This window comes from Anolis carolinensis, chromosome 6 (genome assembly GCF_035594765.1).
Source record: "Anolis carolinensis isolate JA03-04 chromosome 6, rAnoCar3.1.pri, whole genome shotgun sequence".
Classification (NCBI taxonomy): Eukaryota; Metazoa; Chordata; class Lepidosauria; order Squamata; family Dactyloidae; genus Anolis; species Anolis carolinensis.
In genome coordinates, this window is record NC_085846.1 from 64,269,325 (window position 1) to 64,282,472 (window position 13,148).

General features: G+C 39.5%; 1 protein-coding gene across 1 annotated transcript; it reads right to left on the bottom strand.

The window, feature by feature from the left end:
• Positions 1 to 453: 453 nt before the first annotated feature.
• On the bottom strand, positions 454 to 8,358 carry LOC100560081 (C-C chemokine receptor type 4). Its single transcript, XM_003225773.3, has 2 exons — positions 8,246 to 8,358; positions 454 to 3,154 (listed from the first exon to the last, which is right to left on the bottom strand). Exon 2 carries the CDS (start codon positions 3,138 to 3,140, stop codon positions 2,058 to 2,060), a length of 1,083 nt encoding a protein of 360 aa, XP_003225821.2. The 5' UTR covers positions 3,141 to 3,154; positions 8,246 to 8,358; the 3' UTR covers positions 454 to 2,057.
• Positions 8,359 to 13,148: the final 4,790 nt, after the last annotated feature.

Consider the following 13,148-nt stretch of genomic DNA (forward strand, 5'->3'; position numbering starts at 1 on the left):
TACTCACATTTGTATGTTTTTGAACTGCTAGGTTTGCAGAAGCTGGGGCTAACTATGGGAGCTCACTCCGTCCCACGGATTCGAACCGCCGACCTTCTGGTCAGCAAGTCTACTTCACTTAGATCTTCTGAGTCCTAGAGCTAACTTCCTTGCTAACCAGAAGGATGGTGTGAAGAGCAATTTCAGTCTATGAGTCTACACTACTATATAATCCAGTTCAAATAAAATAATCTGGATTTTATATGGCAGTGTAGAAGCAGTCATAGTTCCAGGACTACCCATGGCTACCAAAGTCAAGTTACATTGTATACAAAGGCAGACATACGTGCATGCATGCGTACTTATTCAAGCTATGGGTGGTTGAATCCATGGATGCAGAATCTATGAATATGGAGGACAAACTCTATTTCTAACTTGCCTTAAGATTGCACACACTGAACCCGAGAAAGAGCATTCTTTTCACACAAGGTATTTATTTTTTTTAAAAAAACAAAGCACATTCATTGTTAAGTAAAGATACACACTTAAAATATTTTCATTGAGTTCACACATTTGCCGTAATAACACACAGGCCTCAATATGCATGCAGATCTTGTGCTATACCGCCCGCCCCCCCTTAAAACCTCAAAGTCACATTGCAAGGTGATCAGGCTTGGCAACACCCCCCCCCCCAAAAAAACCCCCACATACACAGAGTTTTTTAAGGGACATGGAATAATACCCTTATTTCTCGTAATGAAGGCTGTGAAAGGGAGGCAGGAGAACTTCATAGAATCCTGACAGTTATCATGGGCAGAATCAACACTGAATTCAAGAAAGATAGTCTTCATTGGTCTGCTAATTCCTTTTTTGTGGCAGTCTGTCTTTTGAAGAAGGCTCTCTGTATCCGTGGGTATGTAATCTTTACTTCATGGTTGTAATCCTACCAATGGTACATTTTTGAACTACAGGTGCCATGATATCTGGGAAGTGTAATCCAAAACGTAACACTTCCAAGCTCTGATCCTTGCCTTTCAATATGCACATATACTAATTTTAATGACATTTGTCTACAATACCATGATCATACAAAGGACCCTAATGCATATCTTGTGCATTTGAGATATATGACTAATAAAGCATCCCAGTGATAAGAGTGGGGGCAATATGTTGTGGGTGAAATTTCAGGAGAGAATGCTTCTGGAACATGGCGATACAGTCTTGAAAACTCACAGCAAGTCCCAGGCCAGAATCACTGGGTTGCTGTGAGTTTTCCGGGCTGTGTGGCCATGTTACAGAAGCATTCTCTCCTGACGTTTCACCCACATCTATGGCAGGCATCCTCAGATGTTGTGAGGTTTGTTGGAAACTTGACAAGTGGGGTTTATATATCTGTGGGATGTCCAGAGTGGGAGAAAGATCTCTTGTCTGTTGGAGGCAAGTGTGAATGTTGCAATTGATCACCTTGATTAGCAAGGGATGTTGAATTGCTTTGAAGACATTCTTGTCTCCAAAGGTAGAAAAATCTCCAGGCAGGAAAGAAAACCCCAAACTACAGGAACGGAGATTCCACCTGAACATTAGGAGAGCTGTTTAGCAGTGGAACTCTCTGCCCTGGAGTGTGGTGGAGCTTCCTTTGGAGGCTTATAAGCAGAGGCTGGATGGCCATTTGTCGGGGATGCTTTGAATGTGATTTTCCTGCTTCTTGGCAGGGGGTTTGACTGGATGGCCCAAGAGGTCTCTTCCAACTCTGATTCTATGATTCTATATTAAATGGTGACATGATAGGAGACCTGCAAGATAATTGAAAACCTTATCAGATATTTAAATGTCAGACATTTAAGTTCAACACACTGCAGATGAGAGATAATTTAATAGGTCTTGGGAGAATTTTTCGTGACAGCTTTCCCCAAAGATACTGAGCTTTTCTTCTCTTCTTCCATACTCAAAACTGTTGTTGTAGACTGTGCTTATTTGTCAGCATGTGAAGGTTTTGGGTTGAAAGTATAGCTATCACTGATCCAGTGTATAAAGTGTGATCTTTTGGCCTGTTCTCACCAAATATTCTTCCTGGATCTTCAGAGAGCCTCTTCTTCACTTGTGGACTGAGTGCGGAACGAGCTCGAGGATTCAAAGGAAAGAGTATCAGGGAGCCCACAAGGTTTGCACACTCTTTTAGTCAAGATGCAGTTCTTAAAGAACAGCTTGATGTACTTCTTGAATTTTTGTCCCATAAAGAAGTAGATGACTGGATTGAGGCAGCAGTGAAAAAACGCGAGAGTCTGCGTCACTTGATCTGCATAGTCCAGGTTTTTGCTGATGCTGCATCCTGTAAGAATGTCAACATCCAACAAATACTGCAGGAAGAGGACAATATTGTAAGGGGTCCAGAACACAAAAAACACAATCATCACAGCAAATATCATCTTCACAGCCCTCTTCTTCTTTTCATTTCTGCAGTGCATTAAGGTCTTAACAATATGTGTGTAGCAAAACAGCATGACCATGAACGGTATAAGAAGGCCCAAAATGTTGGTTTCTAAAGCGGTAAAAAGCTTCCACATTGTGTCATTCTTGCCGTATACTGACTTACATTCAGTATGATTATAGTCACTCTTAGCTTCGCTAAATATCAGCTCTGGAAAAGAAGCTGTGATGGCCACTAGCCAGACGACAAGACTTGCAAGGGTACCATAGCTGACGGTCCTTGCTTTCAAAGCAAACACAACATGAACAACAGCAAAGTACCGATCAATGCTCATGAGCATGATAAAAAAGATCCCACTGTAGAAGCCAGTCCGGTAAACCCAAGAGATGAATTTACATAAGCCATCTCCAAACACCCATTCATCAGCAACAAAATATGACCAGAAAGGAAGAGCGAAAACAAAAAGCAAGTCGGAGATTGCAAGATTGAGTAGATAGATATCCGTCATGCTTCTCAACCTCTTGTATTTGAACAGTACCAAAAGGACAAGTGTGTTTCCTGCCAAACCAAGGAAGAACACTAGTGAGTAAAATGTGGGAAGGAACCAAGAACTAAATCTCTTTACTCCATCTTTGCTGCATGGTTCAGGACCATCTTCATAGCCTTCATCATATAAGGAATATGCTGGGTAATATCCTGTGGAGATGGTGGCAGCATCTGAAGTAGAGGTCATTTTCTTTTTGAACCCTAAACAGAAGAATTAAATGTGTCAGAAAGAAAAATGAATAGCTTTTTATTCAAAGTAACTTAAATTGCATCCATGCACAGTTATCTGACAATAACTCCTATTGGTTTCAGTAAAATGTATTACTGAATAAATGTGATTACCATTATATTTCCAACTAAGCTAAAACAAATTTATTTTTAAGTGTATGAATGCAATTCCAGAAACAGAGCAATCTCGTGAAGTGTGTGTATGTGTATATACATATATATATACACACACACACACACAAACACCACACATATATACATACATACCTACATACATACATATCTATACACACATGTACATGTGTGCCTGCATGAGTGTATCACATATACACACATACAATGAGATCAGAAAGAATTAAGGTAGAAATGTCAATACTTTCCACAGGTCTACTTTATCAACACTGTGACAAGAACCATTACTTATCTTCCAAAAAATATATGTTATCAATTGTCAGCATTGTCCTTTTGTGAGAAACAGGTCACCCGCCACCGGAATGGTCATCTACAGAGGAAAAAAAGGGTTCCTGCAGCTTTAAGAATGGTGTATTTTTGCTGTAATTTCAGTAAGTGAGGCCTGCTTAAACTATAGCTATGGAAATTCCCTCTTAGACAGAACATTTAAAGGCACCAAAACACTGTCTACATTTGTTTCTGGCCATCCTCGTTGCTTCTTGCCCTTTTTTCTCTATACCAAGCAATCTGTCCTTCAATGTGTGTTTGATGTTTGAGATGCCACAAGTGTATTTGTTCTTTTAAACAATATGCTACAAAGAGTGTTACCATTTTTTCAATATAGTTTTCCCAACATTGTGAGCGTTTCCCAGAAAAGACTTGTAGGACTTTTGTGTTTTTAACAGTTACAGTGGTGCACTGTAACAGTTACAGTGGTGCAGCTGAACTGCTGACCTGAAGGTTGGCATTTCAAATCCGTGAGATTGAATGAGCTCCCATCTGTCAGCCCTAGCTTTCTGTGTGGGAACATGAGATAAGTCTCCTAGCAGGATGGTAACACATCTGGGCGTCCTCTGGGCAACATCTTTGTAGAAAGCCAATTCTCTCACATCACAATGTAAAAAAAACAGCGGCATCACTGGCAAATCTATAAGCAGGTCAAGCTTCCTCTATCATTTCTATTTTTGTGACTGTTCAAAGTAGGATGGACAAACAATCCTTTGGTAACATTATTTATGGGAGCAATTTTTTATAATAGCAAGAGGCTGCTGTGGATTTACAAGATGCACACAAGGCAAACATCAGGGTTTGCAACATGGGGGTACTTCACAGGGATAGTGCCATGCATTTCTTTCTTTCTTTCTTTCTTTCTTTCTTTCTTTCTTTCTTTCTTTCTTTCTTTCTTTCTTTCTTTCTTTCTTTCTTTCTTTCTTATTCTTTCTTTCTTATTCTCTCTCTTTCTTTTTCTTTCTTTCTTATTATCTCGTTTTCTTCCTTCCTTCCTTCCTTCCTTCCTTCCTTCCTTCCTTCCTTCCTTCCTTCCTTCCTTCCTTCCTTCCTTCCTTCCTTCCTTCCTTCCTTCCTTCCTTCCTTCCTTCCTTCCTTCCTTCCTTCCTTTCTTTCTGCCCATCCACACAGCTGTATAAAATCCACACTGAACTGAACTGGCAGTGTGGAAGAGCCCTTTCTTTCAATCAGATCCAGGCAACATCTTCACCTCTTAAAAGGCTTGGATTATCTCCGTCAGGGTTAAAGCACACATGCAAACACATTTTTTGAAAAAAATTCACATAGATCCCTAATAGGAGTTCCTGTCCCTTTGTGTTTCTTGCAGGGGCAAAATACAAATATGTATGGAGGGACTGAGTTAATAGGTTTCCTACACAGACTTCCAAATGACCCACCTTGCTGTTATTTGTCCTTTGAGAGAAAAAATGTTTTTAAAATTAAAATGATTCAGCTTGTGTCAACAGGTTTGGTTCCTAGAAATACTGTTTAAGTCCAAGAAAAAAGGATTGTTAATTTCTTTGTGATGACAGATAACAGTACCTCACAAAACCAATCACATTATGCTCCTAACATGAACTATAGACACTTATTCATATTATCATATGAGTATAGCATGTGAAAGTAGACCCCCCCCCCTTTAAAAAAGACTTTCAGCAACACAAATGTCCCATCAAACAGCTCATCTTAAAGTGTGGTGAGGCAGGGGGGAGACAACATGGGCTTTGCTCCTTTGGACATCTTGGTAGCAGTTGGGTTTTCTCAGTAGGAGGTAATAGATCATATCTACTCAACAGTTATGGTTCAGTTATGAATGTGCCATAAACTGGTAACAACTATCTCTCTAAAAGTGGAATGGGACTATTTGAATCTATTGCAACATGCCACATGCACTTAACTACAGGGGAGGGTTTTTGAGAGAGTCTAAAGTTTAGGAGAGTTCCAGGTGGCACAGTGGGCTAAACCGCTGAGCTGCTGAACTTGCTGACCAAAAAGTTGGTGGTTCAAATCCAGGAAGTGGGATGAGCTCCTGCTGTTAGCTTCTGCCAGCCTAACAATTCGAAAACATGCAAATGTGAGTAGATCAATAGGTATTGCTCCAACGGGAAGGTAATGGCAACCATGCAGTTATGCCAGCCATATGACCTTGGAGGTGTCTATGGATAATGTCGGCTCTTCGGCTTAGAAATGGAAATGAGCACCAATCCCAAGTTGGATACGACTAGACTTAATGTCAGGAGAAAACCTTTCACTTTTACCTAAAGTTTAGGAGCAGGACTACTTTTAAGGGTATTGGCAAGAATGCACCAAGATGAATGTAAAAAGATTCTGACCAAAATTAAGTTGCTAAAATACAATTTTGGCAATTTGCTTTAAGAGCTACCTCCTTGGAGTCATAGAATCATAGAGTCTGAGACAGGGTTGGAAACATTTTTACGGTACTAGAAAGCATCATCATTTCACCAGAGTTTTGAATAAGTCAGATAAACAATGAAATCATAGTGCTATCAATGTATCAATGAGATTCTACTGTGCTTGATAGAGTGGATTACAGCCCATACAAGCTTGTGCTATTACCAGTTTGTGACAAGAATTTACACTACCCTATCTCCCAGGATCTGATCCAGGATTATCTGCTTTGAACTGGATTATATGAGTCTACACTGCCAAATAATCTGGGATCAGATCCTGGGATATAGGGGCATGTAGTTTTTGTTTGGGCTGTTAAGAAACTGAGTATATTCTACACTTTACAATTCATGTGACATGCTGGCCTATAATGGCCAACTGAGTTCATAATAAACACTTACTTGTAACAACTTTGTGATTTTTAAAAACATTTTCCAGCTGCATGTCTTAACAGCTTTCCAAAATTCACACCTTAGCTTACATCTTGTGCTTACCTCAGAGTAAGCCAACTATACTCAACTGAAGTTGTTTGGGGGATAGAATTCTAGCATGCTGCACCATTTAACTGCACATTTTATGTGTATTTGCTTGGTCACACTCACCCTACTGATTTGACACTTCTCCTAGGCTTTTTGCAGCAAATGAGAGGCAGGAATCAAAAGATCAATATTTTCAGGGCCTAAAAATCAGTTTTGGGTAAAGGTTTTCCCCTGACATTAAGTCTAGTCTTCTCCGACTATGGGATGTGGTGCTCATCTCCATTTCTCCATTTCTAAGCCGAAGAGCCAACATTGTCCTTAGACACCTCCAAGGTCATGTGGCTGGCATGACTGCATGGAGCGCCGTTACCTTCCCGCCAGAGCTGTACCTATTGATCTACTCACATTAGCATGTTTTTGAACTGCTCGATTGGTAGAAGCTGAGGCTAACAGTGGAGCTCACCCCACTCCCCGGATTTAAACCACCAACCTTTCGGTTAGCCAGTTCAGCAGCTCAGCGGTTTAATCCACTGTGTCACCTAGGGCGCCTAAAAAAATCAACTTTATTGCTGGCTAATACTTGCCTATCAAGTTGCTGTCAAAGATCTGAATACACAAATAAAGATTGGCCGTGTCAAAAGCAAAGCAAACAAACAAAATCAGTGCCTTCCTCCTTGAGAAAAGATTACGTATTATCTACTATGGTACCATGTTCAAGATTCAGCACTTGTTGGGAAATACCACATTGGTGAAGCCACAAATCAAATGCTGGTGAAATGTGCTGAAATCAAATCTTGCTGGTGGAAGTAGATTTGTGTGAGCACAGCACTGGCTTACCAAGGATTGGAAATGCAACGCACGAGCAAAGAGAAATTAAGGTGATAGTCTCTCGGAAAAAGCATTTGTAGAGAAGCTCTGCTTAACAGAGCTGTACATCTCAAATGTAATACTCATTTCATACAGTCCCGTGTTCTTTAAAATTAAATCTTATGGATCCTTTTTGTCTGCAGTGGTGTGCATGCTCTCTAAGGAATGAATCCTACAAAACATGACAGGGCCTACTTTACACTATAGTAAATGTAAAGGTTTCCCCTGACGTTAAATCTATTTGTGTCCGACTCTGGGGGGGTTGGTGCTCATCTCCATTTCTAAGCTGAAGAGCCAGCGTTGTACATAGACACCTCCAAGGTCATGTGGCTGGCATGATAGCATGGAATGCTGTTATCTTCCCACTGGAGCGGCACCTATTGATCTACTCACATTTGCATTTTTTTCAACTGCTAGGTTGGCAGAAGCTGGGGCTAACAGCGGGAGCTCATCTCACTCCCCAGATTCGAACTGGTGATCTTTCTGTCAGCAAGTTCAGCAGCTTGCAGTGCAATCCACTGTGCCACCGGGGGCTCAAAATTTGCAATATACATGCGGTATATATTGTCGGTATATGTTTGAATCAGAATAAAATAAAGATCACTTTAGATTTCAGCCTAATCATCCTTCAAGACAACCACATTTGCCCCTGTAACTAGGCTTGGTCCCAATGTAAGCCACCCCGAGTCCCTTTGGGGAGATGGGGAGGGATATAAGTTGTTGTTGCTTAAATTATTATTATTATTATTATTATTATTATTATTAGGTAGAAAGCCTAATAATATCAATTCAGTGTTACTATATCCAGCAAGAAAGTACACAGAATACAATAGGTATTCATTTAGCTTACCTTCTAATTTACAACATAGGGAGAAATGTCTCACTGAAGAGTAATGAATCTTCTCAGGAAGTGGTGTTGATGAGATATCAAGTTGAACAAAGCTGCCTAAAAGTAAGGTAATGAAAAAGTATAACACTAAGGGATTTTTTCATGCTATGACGTATGCAGTGTGATTCTTTTAACCCATACCATTGGTCCTTCTAACATGAATTGTGGGAATCCTGTTCTATGCAGCAATGTCTCACCTCATGGCCAAGATTGTTCTGTAGTCAAAAGATATGTATCTCATTGTACTCAGTCAACTTGATCCATCAAGTTCAGCCCAAAATGGGGAGGCACATTTAATAATAATGATAATTTTATTTCTTACCTGCCTCTCCTTGAGGCTTGAGGTGGGCTACAATATAGCTAAAACACATAATCATCATAAACATTATATAAAATATACATGGGAAAATGTATTTTTACAAATACATATATTGAAATGCACAGAACAAAGATTAAACTATAGTGAACACAAGGCATGAGTTTAAAATTCATACTTTTAATAAATAATCTTTATTAAGAGTTTACAAAATGGGGATATAATTTAAAAATGGGAGCTGCTGAACTTGTGGACCAAAAGGTGCCAGGTTCAAATCCCGGGAGCAGAATGAGTGCCCGCTGTTAGCCCCAGCGCCTGCCAACCTAGCAGTTCGAAAACATGCCAATGTGAGTAGATCAATACGTACCGCTCCGGCGGGAAGGTAACGGCGCTCCATGTAGTCATGCCGGCCACATGGCCTTGGAGGTGTCTATGGACAACGCCAGCTCTTCGGCTTAGAAATGGAGATGAGCACCAACCCCCAGAGTTTGTCATGACTGGACTTAACGTCAGGGGAAAACCTTTACCTTTAACCTATGGAAAGTAATAATGGGATAAAAGGAATCGAGGTATTTTGGGGTATTTCGGGGAAGGTACATGGGATAGGTCATGGGGGGGGGGAGGAAGGGGGGGAGGGGATATCTTGTCTTTCAACCTTCTTTGTGTTTATTCAATATCTTTTATCAAATTGTTTAACATGTTGCTTTCCCCCTTTTCTTTGGACTAAGTCGGGATCATTTTCTTTCTTAGTATCTCTTTTTGAATTTATTGATACTCTTATTTTACTTCATGTTCACATAGTCTCTGAATAGCTGCCAGTCTGTTTGGAATGATAGGTCTCCCTGAGTGTTTCTTAAATAAAAATGTTAATTAATCCATATCCATGATTTCCCAGACTTTATCCAGCCAATGTTATTTTGGAGGCGTTTCTTCTGTTTTCCAATTTCTCGCATATGCAGTACTATCCTTGCTGCAATTGTCAAATAGATGAAGAGAATACAGTGTTCCCTCACTACGTCATGGTTTGTCCAGTTCAATATCAGTGTCTGTTAGGCCTAGTAAAAAAATATTCTGGTCTCATTTGAATTTTTATTTTTAGTATCTTCTGTCAAGTCTCCTCTATCTCTTTCCAATAGTTTCTGGCTTTTCTTTTCTTTTTGCAGGTCCACTACATATGATAGAACGTACTGTCCTGTGCACCACATTTCCAACATTTCGTCTGCAGTTCATGATTAATTCATGATTAAAACTGACTGGGTATTTAAAATTGACTGGGTATTTCTTATCACTTGTGGGAAGTTTGGTCCAATTTTGTAGTTGGTGTGGTTCAGGGGGTTCTTTGATTGTAGGCGAACTATAAATCCCAGCAACTACCACTCCCAAATGTTAAGGTCTATTTTCCCCAAACTCTATCAGTGTTCCAATTTGGGCATATTGAGTATTTGTGCCAAGTTTGGTCCGGATCCATCATTGTTTGAATCCACAGTGCTCTCTGGATGTAGGTGAACTACAACTCTCAAACTCAAGGTCAACACCCACCAAAACCTTCCAGTGCTTCCTGTTGGTCATGGGAGTTCTGTGTGCCAAGTTTGGTTCAATTACATCTGTAATGGAGTTCAGAATGCTCTTTGATTGTAGGTGAACTAAAATTCCCAGCAACTACAACTCCCAAATGACAAAATCAATCCCTTCAACCTCACCAGTATTCAAATTTGGGTGTATCGGGTATTTGTGCCAAATTTGGTGCAGGGAATGAAAATACATCCTGCATATCAGATATTTACATTACAATTCACAACAGTAGTAAAATTAGTTATGAAGTAGTGACAAAAATAATTTTATGGTTTGGGGGTCACCACAACGTGAGTGTAAGGAGCTAATATCGACTGAGGTTCTTCTAGGCATGGGGAAATCTTTTTATCCCACCGCTGCCACCAAATTGTAAAGATGTTATTATATATTTTATATCCGCTGTCACCAGTTATTAAAGATGTTTTATTTAAAAGCTGCCACCAGAGGTAAAGATGTTTATAATGTGGCCACCGGATATTAAGGGGATTATCAACTCTTGCCACCTCTATGGAATGATATAGCCACTGGCTACTTAGAGAGGAGACTTTTAAATCTTTATTTTTTCTTCTTTCTTGTTTACTTTTGATGGTAATATAGATTTCAGAGACTGAGATGTTAAAAGGAACAATAATACTTTTATTCAGGCACAAGCTTAATGGTTACAATAACTTTCTCTTTAGAGGCACTTGGACTAACAGTTGCAAAGCTAGAATGGGGTGTTTCAAACTCCTTAAAATGCTACTTCTTTCTCTACTGCTTTAAACTGCAGTCACCCTGTGAATTTCGATCACAGACTATCTGTTCCTTATCTGGAAACAGACTACCTTAAAATAAGTCACCAAACTTATTTTAAACTTGACTCAAAATCAAACATTTGAGTCTCCCTGATTCTCCAACTGAGAATCAGCTTTCCCTGTGCTTCAACAGAACACAGACTACCTTAAAATAAGTCACCAAACTTATTTTGAATAGACTCAAAATGATCAATTGAGTCTCCCTGATTCTCCAACTGAGAATCAGTCTTCCCTGTAATTCATCCGATTACAGACTAAACTGTTTTTAAAACATTTCCTCCTTTTTCTCCAGCTAGCTCCGCCCCTTTCTTGCTGGTTACATTTCTACGTTTCTATGGCAACCTGCCTCAGAATGCTGAGCTGGCTACCATCCACTCTAATACTCTAATACTTACCCTTTTAAAAATAGTTAAAATGACTTTTAAAACGCAATTAAACATGACATCTGTAAACTAAAATTCATACTTCTTTACAGTGAGGAACTGTATTAAAGGGTCACAACATTAGGAAGGTTGAGAACCACTGATCTAAAGGAAAAATCCATATAGCATAGCTAGCAGTGATCATCATGTATCCCCCCCCCCTCATTACCAGACAGCAAACAAAGATTTGAGTCTCTGGATGTTGCTTCAGCAATCATGTCCCTTTTGTGAAACAGGGCACCCCTGATGTCTTTGGGGAAGTATTCCATCCATTGCTGAAGTTTGGATTTGATTGTCTCATGGATCGAGGGCGATGGGAGGAAATACTGGAATGTTGTTCCAACCCTGAGGGCTGGAAGGGTCAAACTGTAGTCTCTTGAGTTTGCCTTCAGAAATATTTGTTTAAGTAAAAATAAAGATAAAATTTTATAAAGAAAATAATTATGTGTGTTCTATAGTCATGAGAGTGAGGAACAGTGATAGGATGGAAAAGGAAAGGGGGAATGGCTGCTTTGGCTCAGGAAGGAAAAGGGGATCGGGAAGGGAATCTTTGCTTTAATCTGACAGCCTGGCTTCGGGTGCTGACTTTCGGATAGGAAATGGAGACAAAGGAGCAGTGAGATAGAAACAGTGTCGGAGGAGACCCACAGTGAAGGATACATGTACAGTAGAGTCTCACTTATCCAACATCCGCTTATCCAACATTCTGGTTTACCCAACGCAGTTTGCCTCCCACCCTGATCCACAGCTGTTTCTCTAGGCAGCAAGGATTGAACTTTTTATGGATTTAATTTCCAACAATGTTGCTAATGTAAGTTCATTTTATGGAATTCTATCTTTATTTGTAGTCAATTTGCTAGTAGCCAATGCTTTTTAAAACAATGTTTTCAATATATTGCGATGTTTTGGTGCTACATTCATAAATACAATAATTACTACATAACGTTACTGTTCTTTGGACTACTTTTTCTGGCCATTTGTTGTAAAACATGATGTTTTGGTGTTTAATTTGTAAAATCATAACGTAATTTGACATTTAATAGGCTTTTACTTAATCCCTCCTTATTATCCAATATTTTCGCTTATCTAACATTCTGCCGGCCCGTTTATGTTGCATAAGTGAGACTCTACTGTATTCCTTTATTGGGTTATATTGGGGAAACAGTGTTTCAATGGAAGAAAGCTTTATAGGAGACCAAAGTTTTATTCCAAAGTTTTAGTCCAACTATTGCAAACTACATGGTTGCACATCAGTGAGTGACTGATGCTGGCCAGGTGATTCCTCTTACAGCAGTATTTTGTTGTTTTATTATACAGTTAATATTTTAAAAAATTGCATGAAATGTTTTACCATATATATCAGGTTTAGTTATCATAGCAGGATAAAACCCTTATAACAGGATTATTTATTTATTTATTTATTTCCAATATTTCTATCCCACCCTTCTCACCCGAAGGGACTCAGGGCGGCATACAATTGGCAACAATTCGATGCCGACACATCATTAAAAACTAACAGCATATAAAATCTATTACAAACAGTTAAATACAGTATAAAATATAAAACATATGCTTAAAACACAGGCCTTTTTTATTACTAGCTTGGGGACCTGGTGGTGCCTGGGTTATTAGAAGAAGGCATTGTAAGTTTTGGGATGTTAGGTAATATCATTGAAGTTTGGTCCAGATCCGTCGTTGGCTGGTCCAGTGCTGCCTAGATAAGTGCGAACTATAACTCCCAGATTCCCAGGGCAGTCACC

Coding starts and splice junctions, on each gene's coding strand:
- LOC100560081 (XM_003225773.3), bottom strand. CDS start 3,140: ATGACCTCTACTTCAGATGCTGCCACCATCTCCACAGGATATTACCCA.